At 39.3% G+C, this 19,308-nt stretch overlaps 1 protein-coding gene across 2 annotated transcripts in view; it reads right to left on the bottom strand.

Moving 5' to 3' along the window:
- Window positions 1-19,308, bottom strand: part of rump (heterogeneous nuclear ribonucleoprotein rumpelstiltskin) — a 170,214-nt gene that overhangs the window by 118,135 nt on the left and 32,771 nt on the right. For both annotated transcript variants that reach the window (XM_053778279.2, XM_053778278.2), the window contains exon 4: window positions 8,765-8,919. In XM_053778279.2, the coding sequence (XP_053634254.1) occupies window positions 8,765-8,919 (155 nt within the window). The remainder of the gene's footprint in view (window positions 1-8,764; window positions 8,920-19,308) is intronic.

The following is a 19,308-nucleotide window of genomic DNA, read 5'->3' on the forward strand; positions in this document are numbered from 1 at the left end:
CTGTTGGCTGTCGAATAGATCCCTGCAACCACAAATAGGTGAGTGCACACACGTTAAAACCTCTCATTAGCCCTTTCAGGGTTTCCGACGTACTAGTACAGCTTACGCACCAGGGTTATTGACGTACTAGCACACGTAAATTCTAGCGCCTTCAAATCTAGCGAGAAAGCTAGTAAACCTACTAGCATACAGTGCGTATTTAGAAAAAAAAAAAAAAACTTTGACAGTGTTTTTCATTTAAAACAGCGAATTTGCACTGTATTTTCGGATGCTATTTATTGATGTATTCTAGTTTTCCTCGTCTCATTTTATAGAATGGAAAACATATTACAGAAACTGAGATGATTTTCATTGGTTTCACAATGAAAAGTACCTTAAAATTGAGCTCAAAGTAGCAGAAATATTCAATTTTTGCTAAAGTTCAAAAGTAACCAAATCATGCCATGCGTTCAATACACGTCAACTGGTGAGTCTAATATTCTTTCACAAGTGCGCTGATGTTATTAATAACATTTCTACACTAATGCAGTAATCTGCATAACAGTAAATCTTCTATTTTATGCTTTCCACTCAAAGTGGAAAGCAAAAGAAATGTAAGAGGGGCCTGGGGACATGACTAATGAACAGAGGAAATGTTATTTTAGTGCCAGGAATGTCTGTCTTCTTTATTCTGGACCCTATTTAGAAATTGGCATCTTTTGAAAATTTGTGTGAAAGTGACAAAATTGCTAATTTCTGACCACTTTATTGGATATTTGAAATTGGTAAATGGGTGGATTTTGGTACTCATTCGATAGGAAAAAATGGAGTTCTAGCGAAATAGTTATGATTTTTGTTGACTAGTACACTGGAATTGGCGGAAAATAGGGCTCAAAGTGGGCGAAATCACCGATGCATAAACATCGAGACCGCTAACTTCGCGAGAGCATAATTCTGTACGTTTTCCATCAAATTTCATACTTTTGGTGTCATAATGATTGGGAAAAGATTCTTTATCTTTTCATAAGATCATTTTTTTTTTTTCAAAAAAATTTTCAACCCTCAGAACAAGTTTAGGAGAGGGCCTCTCGACCCTGAAAGGGTTAAGGGCTTTTAGCAAACTTTAAAGCCTCATACAAAATGGACAAAAGTCCGAAATTCCAGATTTTGTCTGTGGCAAATGTTGTCTTCTAAACCACTCGACCAAAACACAGAATGGGCAGGGATTGAACCCATGATAAGCGAGTCCTAAAATTCCAGGCCAGTGCATAAGCCACAGACCAAGCCATTTTTTTTTTTAAAAAGTCAAGTCATCTCCCACCGAGGCAGGGTGACGCAAAAAGAACAAAAATTCCCCAAAAGAAAATACCTTCATCGTTCAACACTTTCACCTCTTTCATACATAACCACTATTTTTACAGAGGTGCCCAGATACAACAGTTTAAAAGCATATATAAAGATACGTAATATATCCCTCCAAACTGCCATTATCCCAAACCCCTCCTTTACAGTGCAGGCATTGTACTTCCCATTTTCAGTACGTACTCGAGTCCAACTACAGTGGACCCTTAACCAGCGATGGCATCGATTAACGATAAATCTGACTAGCGATACACTTAAACGCAAAAATTTTGCCTCAACTAGCGCTTAAAAACCCGACCAGCGCTATTCGTTCCATACCATACGCGTCCACTTTGGCCTGAGCGCACCTCACTTGTCCCTTGGGTGCCAGTGTTTACAAGCCAGCCAGCCACCGCGGTCGCTTCCAAACATGCAACAACTGGAACATTTCATATTATCACAGCCTTTGTAGTGATTGCACCAGCAAAATAAGTCACCATGGGCCCCAAGAAAGCTTCTAGTGCCAACCCTACAGCAAAAAGAGTGAGAATTACTATGGAGATGAAGAAAGAGATCATTGCTAAGTATGAAAGTGGAGTGCGTGTCTCTGAGCTGGTCAGGTTGTATAATAAACCCCAATCAACCATCGCTACTATTGTGAGTAAGAAAACGGCAATCAAGGAAGCTGTTCTTGCCAAAGGTGCAGCTGCTGCTGCACCACAGTCAGCTGTTGTTGTTGCTGCACCACCATCAGCTGTATTACTCGAAGATGTGGAGAGAGTGTTGTTGGTGTGGCTTAACGTGAAACAATTACCGAGAAACGATTAACCCCGGAGGGTTAGCCACCCAGGATAACCCAAGAAAGTCAGTGCATCATCGAGGACTGTAACTTATTTCCATTGGGGGTCCTTAATCTTGTCCCCCAGGATGCGACCCACAACAGTTGACTAACACCCAGGTGAACAGGAAAAAATGCCTGGAACTAGTGCTCATATTGGTGAGGTTAGTGGGGAGGATGTGGAAGAGTTGGTGGAGGACAATGAAGAACAAACCATTGATGAGCTACTAGATCATCTTCAACAGTAAGAGGCCACACCTGAGGAAACTGCTTCGGAGGAGGAGAGAGAGAAATTGGAGAAGTTGCCTACTTCAAAGATTAAGGAAATGTGTGCAATGTGGCTTAAAGTGCAAACCTTTTTTGATGAAAATCACCCTCACACAGCTATTGCAAGCCGTGCTGGTGACTATTACACTGACAATGTTGTGAAACACTTTAGGCTAAAGGAACGAGAGGTACAGGCCTCTATGGACAGATATGTTGTGCGACAGAAGTCCAGTGACTGAAGCTGGTCCTAGTGGCATTAAAAGAACAAGGGAAGTAACCCCAGAAAAAGACTTGCTACCTCAAGTGCTAATGGAAGGGGATTCCCCTTCTAAACACTAACAAGATCAACGGTCTCCCCTCCTCCCATCCCATCAATCATCACCAGATCTTCAATAAAGGTAAGTGTCATGTAACTGTGCATGTCTAATTCAGTTTGTTTGTATTGAAATTAATATTTCATGTGGTAAAATTTTTTTTTTTTCAATACTTTGGGGTGTCTTGAACGGATTAATATCGCTGGTTGAGGGTCCACTGTATATAAAAATAACCGGTTTCCCTGAATCCCTTCGCTAAATATTACCCTGCTCACACTCCAACAGCTCGTCAGGTCCCAAAAACCATTCATCTCTATTCACGGGCGGGTTCAAATCCCGCCTGTGGTATGGTTTGTTTGCAATCGTGTCATTATGATTTCGCGAGTCACTCTTATCTAACACGTTCGTGCACGCTTACTGGAAGTCCAAGCCCCCTCACCAACAAAACCTCATTTACCCCCTCCCTCCAACCTTTTCAAGGACGACCCCTACTGCACCTTCCTTCCCCTACAGATTTAAACGCTCTCCATGTCATTCTACTTTGATCCATTCTCTCTAAATGACCAAACCACCTCAACAACCCCTCTTCAGCCCTCTAACTAATACAGTGGACCCCCGCATAACGATCATCTCCGAATGCGACCAATTATGTAAGTGTATTTATGTAAGTGCGTTTGAACGTGTATGTTTGGGGGTCTGAAATGGACTAATCTACTTCACAATATTCCTTATGGGACCAAATTCAGTCAGTACTGGCACCTGAACATACTTCTGGAGTGAAAAAATATCATTAACAGGGGGTCCACTGTACTTCTATTAACTCCACACCTTCTAATTTCCACACTCTGAATTTTCTGCATAATATTTACACTACACATTGCCCTTAGACAAGACATCTCCACTGCCTCCAACCACCTCCTCACTCCAGCATTTATAACCCAAGCCTCACACCCATACAAGAGAGGTGATACCACTACACTTTCATGCATTCCCTTCTTTTCCTCCATAAATAACGTTTTTTTATGTCCACACATACCTCAACGCAGGACTCACCTTTTTTCCTTCATCAATTCCATGGTTAACCTCATCCTTCATACACCCATCTGCTGACACAACTCCCAAATATCTGAAAAGATTTGCTTCTTCCATACTCCCACTCTCCAAATGTGATATCTAATTTTTCTTTATCTAAATTCTAAATCATTTGATACCCTTATCACCTTACTCTATTTTATGTTCACTTTCAACTTTCTACCTCTACACACCCTCCCAAATTCGTCCACTAACCTTTGCAACTTTTCTTTAGAATCTCCCATAAGCACAGTATCATCAGCAAAAAGTAACTGCCAACTCCCATCTTGTACTTGATTCCCCATAATGTAATCCCACCCCTCTCCCCAGCACCCTACCATTTACTTCTTATACAACCCCCTCTCTTCTACACACCCTAACCTGAGCCTCACTATCTTCATGAAAACTCTTTAAAGCATTTAGTAACTTTCTACCTATTCTGTATACTTGCAACATCTGCCACACTGCTCCCCTATCGACTTATCATAGGCCTTTTCTAAATCAATAAATGCAATGAAAACTTCCCTGCCTTTACCTACATCCTGTTCACATATGTTTCAATGTAAACACGATCTACACATCCCACCCACTCTAAAGCCACCTTGCTCATCCGAAATCCTACTCTCTGTCTTACCTCTAATTCTTTCAATAATAGCCCTACCGTACACTTTTCCTGGTATACTCGGCAAACTTAATCCCCTATAATTTTTACGATCTCTTTTGTCCCCCTTCCCTTTATATAAAGGAACTATACAAGCTCTGCCAATCCCTAGGTACCTTCCCCTCTTTCATACATTTATTAAACAAAAATACCAACCACTCCAACACTATCTCCCCCTGCTTTCAACATTTCTGTCATGATCCCGTCAGGTCCAGCTGCTTTACCCCCTTTCATTCTATGTAATGCCTCACACACCTACCCCACACTCATGTCTTGCTCTTCTTCACTCCTAAAAGATGTTATACCTCCCTGACCAGTGCATGAAATTACCGCCTCCCTTACTACATCGACATTTAAAAGTTCCTCAAAATATTCCCGCCATCTATCTAGCACCTCCAGCTCCCCATCTACTAACTCGCCTACTCTGTTTTTAACTGACAAATCCATTACTTCCCTAGGCTTATGAATGTCATTTGTGAAGTCCAAACCAGTTCCAGCAAAATCAGCCTTGTGAACAACTAGTTTACATTGTTTCTTAACACATGGTGTAGGCCACCGCTGCCAGTTTGATTGTGCTCTCATGTATTCACTCGTCAGTCTCAACTCCCCTGGATTCAGAGCATTTCACGTTTTTTTTTTTTTCAACAAGTCGGCCGTCTCCCACCGAGGCAGGGTGACCCAAAAAAGAAAGAAAATCCCCAAAAAGAAAATACTTTCATCATCATTCAACACTTTCACCACACTCACACATTATCACTGTTTTTGCAGAGGTGCTCAGAATACAACAGTCTAGAAGCATACACATATAAAGATACACAACATATCCCTCCAAACTGCCAATATCCCAAACCCCTCCTTTAAAGTGCAGGCATTGTACTTCCCATTTCCAGGACTCAAGTCCGACTATATGAAAATAACCGGTTTCCCTGAATCCCTTCACTAAATATTACCCTGCTCACACTCCAACAGATCGTCAGGTCCCAAGTACCATTCGTCTCCATTCACTCCTATCTAACACGCTCACGCACGCTTGCTGGAAGTCCAAGCCCCTCGCCCACAAAACCTCCTTTACCCCCTCTCTCCAACCCTTTCGAGGACAACCCCTACCCCGCCTTCCTTCCCCTATAGATTTATATGCTTTCCATGTCATTCTACTTTGATCCATTCTCTCTAAATGACCAAACCACCTCAACATAACGTGCAATTAATAATGGATTTTAAAGTAAATGGAGGTGCCCACAGAAAAGTGGTTCTTTGCGTTAATCAGAAACTTGAACTAACAAGAATCTGATGCTGGCATATCATTGGCACAAGTGTGTGAGAAATATGGTGTTGAAAAAGTGTCTGATATCCACAGAAGCAAGGACATACATACTTTAAAAAATACTTAACAGATTTGTCATTAATAATTACTATTAAAGTATATTTAATCAGATAAACATTTAGCATTTTAATTATGTAGGATAATTATCTTTCCACGATAGGAGACGGCTGACATTAAAAAAAATTATTTTTATTTAATATAAGAATATATTTACATCATTAATTGACGAAGTGTTAATGTATTGTATTATAATATTACGTGTTTAACATGAGGATGATACAATGCTTTTCTGACCTTGTGCATTCTGCTCTATTACATAATTCACATTCTGTTCCCACTTCTACCAAATTTCCTAGTAGATATATTCATTCTGATTTAAATTAGTTTCTGAAAAGAGAAACAGATAGTTAATGAACCCAGCAGCATTCTGTAATTAATCACAGCCTTGAGCTAAGATTCAGGATCCCAGGAAGGACCTACTCGGTTTTTGGTGGGACTGAGTAGCGAACAACGATTTGGGCATTTAAGTAGAGTGTTAATTCTGATCCTTTATCATGTTTTTCAGTGCCCTGATTAGGCTTTCCTCAATATTCAATGTTTAAATGTTATGTAGATGAATACCACAACCTGAGGGATAGCCAAAACATGCAGTTCTCAATATTGACAACCACAGATGCAAGTCCCATGGATTCACCAGACCAAAAACTCCAGGAACTTTAATTCTACCCACTCCGTAGGAAAGTACCACTCATTTCCATTATATTTTATATGAATTTGTGATGCTTCACAAGGATACCTTATACCTTTGAAGAATTTCTAGAGTATATCTACTCTTTGAGCCCGGCCATGGGCCAGGCTCGCCTGGTGCTCGCCTGGTCAACCAGGCTGTTGCTGCTGGAGGCCCGCTGCCCCACATATCCATCACAGCCTGGTTGATGTGTATAATGGGGAGAAACCTGTTAAGTAATTCTCTAGGCAGAACATCACCTGTACGTAAAGGTGAGCCTGGGAAGTTTACATGTTCATGCCTTTTAATTTTATAAACCGAAACCTTTGTTTTTAAGTGTTATTGTGGGATAAGACAATAAATGATCTATAAACTACCGAGCATTAGTAAACTTCAGTGCAATTAAATTTGTATGGTCCTTCAAAAAGGCTCAAGCTCTCATAGTACTTTGGTGTTACTATTATGCCACAGGATCTACAATCCTATTAATTAGTTATAATGCCATCAGTGATACTGGAACACGTTCAGATCAGGGTAGTGAAGGATACAGTCGAGTGCAGAGAATAATTCACATACTCATTTTAATTCCCCAAATTTAAGTGACATCTAAACTGTCATGCCTGGGCACATCTGCAAAGACAGTGATATTGTGTGAATGATAGTGTTGAATGATGGCGAGTTTCTTTTTTGGGTCACCCTGCCTCAGTGGGAAGTGGCTGTCATGTTGAAAAAAAAAAATATGAAAACTCTCGAAACCCATCAAAGGTAATTCAACAAAATACATGAAAACACTTGATTGTCCCTACACTCCCTTTGAATGCCTTTCTGCTTTGTATTGTGGGGGTTTGTAAATAATTGCATTTTCCAGATACCAGAAGATAACAATAAAATACTCCGAGCTTGAATAAATGAAGACATCCAAAGTCTCAGAATATGTCTGCCAATACATGAAATGAACTGAGTATCAATTAGATGAGTTAATGGCCACTACATGTGTACAACTATGAAGCTGTATGAAAAATATTAGTCTACTATCGTATGCAGAAAACTGCCCTTTCATACGTTACCATTTTGTCAAGAAAAGAGTAAAATAAGAAAAAAGAATGGGTTAGCAGTTATGAAATTTGAGGAGCACATTGACAATGTAACTTATTACTTTTACCAGAAAAAATAAAGCTCAAATAGCCAGCATCAGTGAGTAATTCTCTTTAAACTGTCACTGTCAACTAACTCTCAACTGCAGTTCCAGAGATCCTTACAGGAACTCCAGTAATTATAAAACCACGACAAAAGCAAAAAGGCCAAAGTCAATGGCAAACAGTTAAAATGTGGTTAACAGTTAACTGTACACTACAACCTACAGAGGGACAGAGGTTGTTGCAAACAATGGGCTGTGGATGAAATGTGCATGCCTAATCCTCAGAAGATTAAGAGATTCACCTCAGTGATGATTACTATTGAAGGAGGGCTAAACACCCATGTCGTTCCGAACTCTGTATAACTTGCTTCAGGTTTGTTAGGCCTACCAAGCCTGCCAATTTCAAAGGGCAAACATATGCAAATGGCCCATGAATCCACTACAAGGCCAAGCTAGTTTTAGCAACCTTCACTTCAACCTTTGCCTGTTCACTTTCCAGTACACCAAAAGCTTAAACAGCACATTCAGAATCAGTGTTAACAGAACCAAGATCCAACAAAAGACACCAACCAAGACAATCAGCGAAGATTGCAGAGCGAGAGAGCAAGAGAACTCAAGAGTGAGAGGGGAAGCAAGTCATAGCAAGAGAGTGAGCTAGAGCGAGAGGAAGAGGAAGAAAACGAGCCCGAGGGAGAACAACAGCAAGTGAGCATGAGAGCGAGAAAGAGCGTAGAGACTGCAAGAGCAAGACAAACAATGAAGCCAAAACGTGCGCACACACACACACAAAAGGAGACGAATCAAACAGCAAATAACAATAGAGTTAACCTGGCAAAATTACAAAGTTTAATAACATCAATAAAAAAAGCATGTTTAATGACAGAATTGGTGAAGTGTTTACTTGCATTAAACAATATTACCAGATAAATATTTTTATATAAGAGAAACTCAATTTGCCAATATGTTTTAGAAATTAGAAATGACTTGCCAGTAACATTTATGTTAGGCCTTTTCTAATCTTTGAAATCCATTTCTGTTTCATAGTCCTTATAATATATAACCATACTTATTATCAACCAGAAGTAGATTAAATTAAAACCTTACCTCTTTCACAACCAGCTTGCGGCCCTTCAACTCGTATCTATGCATGGTATCTACAGCTTTAGACACGAGATCCACAGATTCAAATTCAATAACTGCACATCCTCGAGGGCGGTTGTTTTCATCATTAAACATTTCCACATATGCCACCTCACCAACTGTTTTTGAAGAAAAACAAATCACATCTTATTCTAAAACAAACTACATTACATTACAACAAATAAGATTTAAATCAGAATGACTGAGGTAGATGCTCTCAGTTTGCTTTCCCACTATACAGTGCAAGTATCTGTTAATGATTCAGGACTAGCCCCTATCCTTCAATGGCCCAGTCCTAGACCAAACCTAGTAAACTGGAAAACAAATCAATAATTAAGCAAAGGTATGCAAATATTAAATGCAAGTTAAATTTATAAATTTTAACATTCCATATCATGAAGTCTTCAAAAGAACAATGGAATAAAATCTGAACCCCTCCACGCGCGCACACACGTATGATAAAGCTCACGGTTCAGGGAGAGTGACCCAGTAGCGACCCGTGAAGAGGCGGGGCCAGGAGCTTGGACTCGACCCCTGCAACCTCAACTAGGGGAGTACACGTACGTACGTACGTACACACACACACACACACACACACACACACACACACACACACACACACACACACACACACACACACACACACACACACACACACAAATAATTCAGCAGAGCACCAGTTTACACAACACCCACACACCACACCCACCCCATTAATTAAACTATGTTTAATGCTATTTGTAAGTGAAAAGGAACAGCACTGAATGTAAAATAAGAAGGAATATGAATGGATTCAGGGAAACTGGTAAGCTAGACTTTAGTTCTGGAGATGGGAAGTCTAATGCCTGCACTCTGAAGGGGGGATGGGGATGTTGCAGTTTGGAGGAGCATCTGAACTGTTCCATCAGCATGTCTCTCGCAAGACAAAGATGGACTGAGTTATGGTGAAAAGCATGTCTTCTTTTTTCAGTTCACCCTACCTCAGTGGAAAATGGCCAATGTTAAAAAAATCTTAAAGAAAAAATAACTAAAATTATACTAAACATTTTTGTGGTCAGAAAAAAGTTTAGTGTACTGAACAATCCACTTACAATGAATTTTCTGGAATGCATTATCATACGCCAAAGCCCTACTGTATATGACTGGAGAGAGGCTGAAAAAGCTGTTTACAATAGGCATTAGTTACATTAAGAGTACAGCACAGATGAAATACAAGGAGAATGGGATCAGTTGGTATGAGAGAAGTGAAAGCAAAGAACTACAAAATAGTTAGGGGAAAAAATGTAAGAAACTATATGGAGAAACGTGGGCTATACAAAATAGAAAATGAGGAAGAGATCAAAATGATATAGGGTAAATTTAAGACTGCAGTGTTAGACTACACAACAAGAGTTTGTGGATAAGAGTGGGTGGGTGAGGCTGGTTGGAGGAATAATTAGTGAAACGATGAGTTAAACAGGGTAGGGTAAGGGAAAAAAAAGCAAAGGTTTGCAAATGAGAATTTTTGTAATGCAAAAATGGTAGAAGGAAGCATATATATATATAGAGGAAGAGGGAGGTCATAGCTAACATTATCATCACATACTAGTGCATATTATGAGGATAGTGAGGCTCAGGTTAGGGTGTGTAGAAGAGAGGGAGACTACTTCCCGGTAAAAGTAGGTCTTGGACAGGGATGTGTAATGTCACTATGGTTATTTAACCCTTTGACTGTCGAGACCCCTGCTCACAAACTTGCTCTCAGTGTCGGAGAATTTAAAAAAAAAATATATGAAATGATAGGGTATCTGTTCCCGATGGTAATGACACCAAAAGTATGAAATTTGATTGAAAACTTACGGAATTATGCTCTCGCAAAGTTAGCGATCTCGGCGATATTTACGCATCAACACTTTCGCCCACTCTGAGCCCTATTTTTGGCCAATTCCATTGTTATACTCGGCCAAATTCGTAGCTATTTCTTTAGAACTCCATTTATTCTATAGCTTGAGTACAAGAAACTGCCCATTTTTCCAATTTCAACTACCCAATAAAGTGGTTAGAAATTGGCAATTTGGCCAATTTCACACAAATTAAAAAAGATGCCAGTTTCAAAACAGGATCCAGAATGAACAATGCAGACATTCCTGGCACTAAAATAACATTTTCTCTGTTTATGTCACATCTCCAGACCCCTCTTCTATTACTCTTGCTTTCTCTTTCTCTTTCTCACAAAAAAAAAAAATGATTTCCTGTTATGGTGACTACTGCATTATTGTAATAATTGTATAAATAATGTCATCCCACTCATGACTGTGTGTTAGAATGGCTAGTTGAGACTCTTATTGGACAATGATATAATTTGTTTACTCTCAAGCATCAGCAGAAATCGAACATTTATGTTGCTTTGCTCATTTTCAAGGTCCTTTACATCATGAAACCAATGAAAATCATCTCTATTTCTGTAATGTCTCCCTTTCTATCAAATGAGACCAAGTATACGAGAATGCAGCCATAAATACCATACGAAAATACACCTCTAAGTTATAATCCAAAACCACGGTCGGAGTTTTTTTTCTCATGCATTGCATGCTGCAAGATTTTTTTTTTTGTACTGTGCACACTGACCACACAGACCCATTGTCTCACATGTGGGCCTACCAGCTTTCTCCTGCTTGATCTGAAGCTGCTAGAAGTTTGGAGTATATATACATTGAAAAAACACTGGCTCTTAAGATGCATATATACGTCAAAAACAGTCAGACGGTTTATATATTTACTGATGTGGTTGTAAAGGAAGTAAATGCTAGGGTGTTGGGGAAAGGGGTACGATTAAATTATGGGTAACTGAATACAAATTGGGAGTTGACAGTTGCTTTTTGCTGATATTACTGTGTTTATGGGAGATTCTAAAGAAAAGTTGCAAAGGTTAGTGGTGCAAGTATGCTTACAAAACAAAAGATCTCAAATACTCGAAGATGTGGAGAGACTGTTGTTGGTGTGGATCAATGAGAAAATTATCAGGTGATAGTGTTTCTAAGTCAGTAATATCTGAAAAGGCAAGGCAGTTGCATGATCTAATGAAAATGCCTGAAACTAGTGCTGATGTTAGTGAATTTAAGACTAGCAAAGGTTGGTTTGAGAAATTTAAGAATCGTTGTGGCATACATAGTGTGATAAGCCATGGTGAGGCTGCCAGTTCTGACAAAAAAGCGGCTGAAAAATATGTGCAGGACTTTAAGGGGTACATAGAGGCTGAAAAATTAAAATCCCAACAAGTGTTTGTGACGAAACAGGCCTGTTCTGGAAGAAAATGCCAAACAGGACCTACATTACTCAGGAGGAAAAAGCACTCACAGGACACAAGCCTATGAAAAACAGGCTAACTCTCATATTTTCTAATGCTAGTGGGGATTGCAAAGTTAAGCCTTTACTGGTGTATCACCCTGAAACTCCCAGAGTGTTCAAGAAAAACAATGTTTTTTTTTTTTTTCAACAAGTCGGCCGTCTCCCACCAAGGCAGGGTGAACCAAAAAAAGAAAGAAAATCCCCAAAAAGAAAAATGCTTTCATCATCATTCAACACTTTCACCACACTCGCATATCACTGTTTTTGCAGAGGTGCTCAGAACACAACAGTTTAGAAGCATATACGTATAAAGATACACATCATATCCCTCCAAACTGCCAATATCCCAAACCCCTCCTTTAAAGTGCAGGCCTTGTACTTCCCATTTCCAGGACTCAAGTCCGACTATATGAAAATAACCGGTTTCCTTCAATCCCTTCACTAAATATTACCCTGCTCACACTCCAACAGATCGTAAGGTCCCAAATACCATTCATCTCCATTCACTATCTAACACACTCACGCACGCTTGCTGGAAGTCCAAGCCCCTCGCCCACAAAACCTCCTTTATCCCCTCTCTCCAACCCTTTCGAGGACGACCCCTACCTCGCCTTCCTTCCCCTATCAATTTATATGCTTTCCATGTCATTCTACTTTGATCCATTCTCTCTAAATGACCAAACCACCTCAACAACCCCTCTTCTGCCCTCTGACTAATGCTTTTATTAACTTCACACTTTCTCCTAATTTCTACACTCCGAATTTTCTGCATAATATTTACACCACACATTGCCCTTAGACAGGACATCTCCACTGCCTCCAACCATCTCCTCGCTGCTGCATTTACAACCCAAGCTTCACAACCATATAAGAGTGTTGGTACTACTATACTTTCATACATTCCCTTCTTTGCCTCCATAGATAAAGTTTTTTGACTCCACATATACCTCAATGCACCACTCACCTTTTTTCCCTCATCAATTCTATGATTAACCTCATCCTTCATAAATCCATCCGCCGACACGTCAACTCCCAAGTATCTGAAAACATTCACTTCTTCCATACTCTTCCTCCCCAATTTGATATCCAATTTTTCTTTATCTAAATCATTTGATACCCTCAGCACCTTACTCTTTTCTATGTTCACTTTCAACTTTCTACCTTTACACACATTCCCAAACTCATCCACTAACCTTAGCAATTTTTCTTTAGAATCTCCCATAAGCACAGTATCATCAGCAAAAAGTAACTGTGTCAATTCCCATTTTGAATTTGATTCCCCATAATTTAATCCCACCCCTCTCCCGAACACCCTAGCATTTACTTCTTTTACAACCGCATCTATAAATATATTAAACAACCATGGCGACATTACACATCCCTGTCTAAGACCTACTTTTACCGGGAAGTAATCTCCCTCTCTTCTACACACCCTAACCTGAGCCTCACTATCCTCATAAAAACTCTTTGCAGCATTTAGTAACTTACCACCTATTCCATATACTTGCAACATCTGCCACATTGCTCCTCTATCCACTATCATATGCCTTTTCTAAATCCATAAATGCAATAAAAACTTCCCTACCTTTATCTAAATTCTGTTCACATATATGCTTCAATGTAAACACTTGATCTACACATCCCCTACCCACTCTGAAACCTCCTTGCTCATCCGCAATCCTACATTCTGTCTTACCTCTAATTCTTTCAATTATAACCCTACTGTACACTTTTCCTGGTATACTCAGTAAACTTATTCCTCCATAATTTTTACAATCTCTTTTGTCCCCTTTCCCTTTATATAAAGGGACTATACATGCTCTCTGCCAATCCCTAGGTACCTTCCCCTCTTTCATACATTTATTAAACAAAAGTACCAACCACTCCAACACTATATCCCCCCCTGCTTTTAACATTTCTGTCATGATCCCATCAGTTCCAGCTGCTTTACCCCCTTTCATTCTACGTAATGCCTCACGTACCTCCCCCACACTTACATTCTGCTTTTCTTCACTCCTAAAAGATGGTATACCTCCCTGACCAGTGCATGAAATTACCGCCTCCCTTTCTTCCTCAACATTTATAAGTTCCTCAAAATATTCTCACCATCTCCTAATACCTCCCTCTCCCCATCTACTAACTCCCCTACTCTGTTTTTAACTGACAAATCCATACTTTCCCTAGGCTTTCTTAACTTGTTTAACTCACTCCAAATTTTTTTCTTATTTTCATTAAAATTTCTTGACAGTGCCTCTCCCACTCTATCATCTGCTCTCCTTTTGCACTCTCTCACCACTCTCTTCACCTTTCTTTTACTCTCCATATACTCTGCTCTTCTTATAACACTTCTGCTTTGTAAAAACCTCTCATAAGCTAACTTTTTCTCTTTTATCACACCCTTTACTTCATCATTCCACCAATCACTCCTCTTTCCTCCTGCACCTACCCTCCTATAACCACAAACTTCTGCCCCACATTCTAATACTGCATTTTTAAAACTATTCCAACCCTCTTCAACCCCCCACTACTCATCTTTGCACTAGCCCACCTTTCTGCCAATAGTCACTTATATCTCACCCGAACCTCCTCCTCCCTTAGTTTATACACTTTCACCTCCCTCTTACTTGTTGTTGCCACCTTCCTCTTTTCCCATCTACCTCTTACTCTAACTGTAGCTACAACTAAATAATGATCCGATATATCAGTTGCCCCTCTATAAACATGTACATCCTGGAGCCTACCCATCAATCTTTTATCCACCAATACATAATCTAACGATCTACTTTCATTATGTGCTACATCATACCTTGTATATTTATTTATCCTCTTTTTCATAAAATATGTATTACTTATTACCAAATCTCTTTCTACACATAGCTCAATTAAAGGCTCCCCATTTTCATTTACCCCTGGCACCCCAAATTTACCTACTACTTCCTCCATATTTTTACCCACATTAGCATTGAAATCCCCAACCACCATTACTCTCACACTTGATTCAAAACTCCCCACGCATTCACTCAACATTTCCCAAAATCTCTCTCTCCTCTACACTTCTCTCTTCTCCAGGTGCATATATGCTTACTATAACCCACTTTTCACATCCAACCTTTATTTTACTCCACATAATCCTTGAATTAATACATTTATAGTTCCTCTTTTCCTGCCATAACTTATCCTTCAACATCATTGCTGCTACTCCTTTAGCTCTAACTATTTGAAACCCCTGACCTAATCCCATTTATTCCTCTCCACTGAAACTCTCCCGCCCCCTTCAGCTTTGTTTCACTTAAAGCCAGGACATCCAGCTTCTTCTCATTCATAACATCCACAATCATCTCTTTCTTATCATTTGCACAACATCCACACACATTCAGACTTCCCACTTTGACAATTTTCTTCTTATTCTTTTTGGTAATTATTACAGGAAAAGGGGTTACTAGCCCATTGTTCCAGGCGTTTTAGTTGACTTTTACAACATACATGGCTTACGGAGGAAAGATTCTTATTCCACTTCCCCATGGATATAAAAGGAAAAGTAATAAGACCAAGAACTATTAAGACAAAATCAAAGAAAACTCAGATGAGTGTGTATAAATAAACATGTATGTGTAGTGTAACCTAAGTGTAAGTAGAAGTAGCAAGACGTGCCTGTAATCTTGCATATTTGTGAGACAGACAAAAGACACCAGCAATCCTACCATCATGTTAAACAATTACAGGTTTTCGTTTCACACTCACTTGGCAGGACGGTAGTACCCCACTGGGTGGTTGCTGTCTACCAACCTACTACCTAGTAAATGTTTATATGTGATGTATATTTAATAATAATCACTGGTACATTAAATGTCTTATTTTATGTTAATATAGACATTTTCATTAATCCATCTATGGTATTTTCTTCAAAATTATATAAGAAACACGTTACATATGTAACATATAAACACAGCATATAAACATGCAATGTTTATATGTTATCGAGTAGAGTGGGATGGAGAGTAAACATTATGTTTTCTCTGATGCAGCGTTAGAGAAAACTGTGAATCTGGCGACTGGTGCAGTAACCGCCCTTCATATGCATTTGTTTACAATTCTTGGCATGAATTACTTATTACTTCTCCCTTTGTTTATGATGGCATCTAAAAGTAGTTGTTAGAAACAATTAAACTCAGTGAACATGGTAATAATATGGCTGTGTAGTGTAATAATATGACAGTATAGTGTACCCCGGAAGGGGGGGGGGGGTACATACGTGTACTGTACCTACAACTACTGCTACCTACACTGACTTCCTACAAATAAATGCTACTCACCTCTTACCCTACATTAAGACTACAAATATTTTAAGGTTAGTAATGAATGTACTGTAGCAGTAAATGACATATTTAAGAGGTGTGTGCAATGTGGACTAGGGTGCAAGCTTTTGTAGAGAAACACCACCCTGACCAAGCTGAAACAAGCCATATCTGCAACATGTTCAGTGACTAAACCCTGTCCCACTTCAGGGAAATCTTAGAAAGATGCAAGAAACAGACCTCTATGGACAGATTTGTTGTGAGGCAGGGGTCCAGTGACTCTCAAGCTAGTCCTAATAACATTAAAAGACAAAGAAGGGAAGTAACCCCAGAGAAGGCTTATGCTACCTAATGTCTTTATGGAGGGGGAATCCCCTTCCAAACACGAATCCCCTTCCAAACACTAACTCCTCCCTCTTTCCTCTTCCCAATCTTCCAGAAGTCAGCATTAGCCTTCAATGAAGGTATGTAAAACTTACATAATTGTTAAAAGAATTTTTTTTTTTTTTGTGTGAATATTTTTGACTGGAACAGATTAATTGTATTTCCATTAATTCTTATGGGAAATATTAATTAGGTTTTCGGCCATTTCGGTTATCGGCCGACCTTCTGGAACGGATTACGGCTGATAACCGAGGGTTCACTGTACTAGATTGGTTGGTGGAGGTTGGGAAGATTGAGAGAATATTTTGAGGAGCTATTAAATGTTGAAGAGAGGGAGGCAGTGATAGTTATGCACTGGGCAAAAAAGGTGTAACATCTTTTAGAAGTGAGAAGAGCTGGATAGGAATGTGGGGGAGGTGCACAATGAAGTAGATAGAATGAAAAGGATACAGCAGCTAGGATTAACAGCATCAAAGCAGAATGTTAAAGCAGGCAAGGATATAGCTTTGGAGTGATTTGTGCATTTGTTCAAAATACAAATGGGTAAAGTACCAGGAAATTGGCAATATGTGCACAGTTCTTTTGTATAAAGGAAAAAGGGGATAAAGGAGAGAGTTAGAATTTTTGGGAAATAAGCCTGTTAAGAATACCAGGTAAAGTGTATTGTAGTTCATTTTTAAATAATCATGGGTAAGACACAGCAGAATTGCAGATGTGCAATGTTTTACGAGAAAGGGATGTGTAGACCAAGTGTTTACAATAACACATTCAAGTGAACAATATTTAGATAAAGGTAAGGAAGTTTTTGCTGCATTTATGGATTTACAAAAGGCATATGATACGGTGGATCAAGAAGCAATGTGGTACATGTTGCAAGTGTATGTAATAGGTGGTAAGTAACTTAAAGCAGTTAAGAGTTTTTATGAGGACAGCGAGGTTCAGGTCCGATAACAAGAGGCCACAGATATAAATTAAGAAAAACATGTCCAAAAGATGCTAGGAAATATTTAAGTAAAAATTATAGAAAATAAAATGAACTGAAAAATGTAACAAACATTACCACTGGAAATTTATATATCTTCTTTCTTTCAACAAACCAGCCGTATCCCACTGAGGCAGGGTGGCCCAAAAAGAAAAACAAGTTTCTTTTTCCAAATTTAGTAATTTATACAGGAGAAGGGGTTACTAGCCCCTTGCTCCCAGCATTTTAGTCGCTTCTTACAACACAAATGGCTTACGGAGGAAGAATTCTGATCCACTTCCCCATGGAGATAAGAGGAAATAAACAAGAACAAGAACTAGAAAGAAAATACCAGAAAACCCAGAGGGGTGTGTATATATATGCTTGTATATGTATGTGTAGTGTGACGTAAGTGTAAGTAGAAGTAGCAAGACGTACCTGAAATCTTCCATGTTGTGAGACAGAAAAAAGACACCAGCAATCCTACCATCATATAAAATAATTATAGGCTTTCATTTTACAATCACTTGGCAGGACTTAAGTAACTCCCTGGGCAGTTACTGTCTACCAACCTACTACCTAGGGGAGTTAGTAGATGGGGAGAGGGAGGTATTAGGTAGATGGCGAGAATATTTTGAGGAACTTTTAAATGTTGAGGAAGAAAGGGAGGCGGTAATTTCATGCACTGGTCAGGGAGGTATACCATCTTTTAGGAGTGAAGAAGAGCAGAATGTAAGTGTGGGGGAGGTACACGAGGCATTACGTAGAATGAAAGGGGGTAAAGCAGCTGGAACTGATGGGATCATGACAGAAATGTTAAAAGCAGGGGGGGATATAGTGTTGGAGTGGTTGGTACTTTTGTTTAATAAATGTATGAAAGAGGGGAAGGTACCAAGGGATTGGCGGAGAGCATGTATAGTCCCTTTATATAAAGGGAAAGGGGACAAAGAGATTGTAAAAATTATAGAGGAATAAGTTTACTGAGTATACCAGGAAAAGTGTACGGTAGGGTTATAATTGAAAGAATTAGAGGTAAGACAGAATGTAGGATTGTGGATGAACAAGGAGGTTTCAGAGTGGGTAGGGGATGTGTAGATCAAGTGTTTACATTTAAGCATATATGTGAACAGTATTTAGATAAAGGTAGGGAAGTTTTTATTGCATTCATGGATTTAGAAAAGGCATATGATAGTGGATAGGGGAGCAATGTCGCAGATGTTGCAAGTATATGGAATAGGTGGTAAGTTACTAAATGCTGTAAAGAGTTTTTATGAGGATAGTGAGGCTCAGGTTAGGGTGTGCAGAAGAGAGGGAGACTACTTCCCGGTAAAAGTAGGTCTTAGACAGGGAAGTGTAATGTCACCATGGTTGTTTAATATATTTATAGATGGGGTTGTAAAACAACTAAATGATAGGGTGTTCAGGACAGGGGTGGGATTAAATTATGGGGAATCAAATTCAAAATGGGAATTAACACAGTTACTTTTTGCTGATGATACTGTGCTTATGGGAGATTCTAAAGAAAAATTGCAAAGGTTAGT

Source organism: Cherax quadricarinatus, chromosome 22 (assembly GCF_038502225.1).
Source record: "Cherax quadricarinatus isolate ZL_2023a chromosome 22, ASM3850222v1, whole genome shotgun sequence".
Lineage (NCBI taxonomy): Eukaryota > Metazoa > Arthropoda > Malacostraca > Decapoda > Parastacidae > Cherax > Cherax quadricarinatus.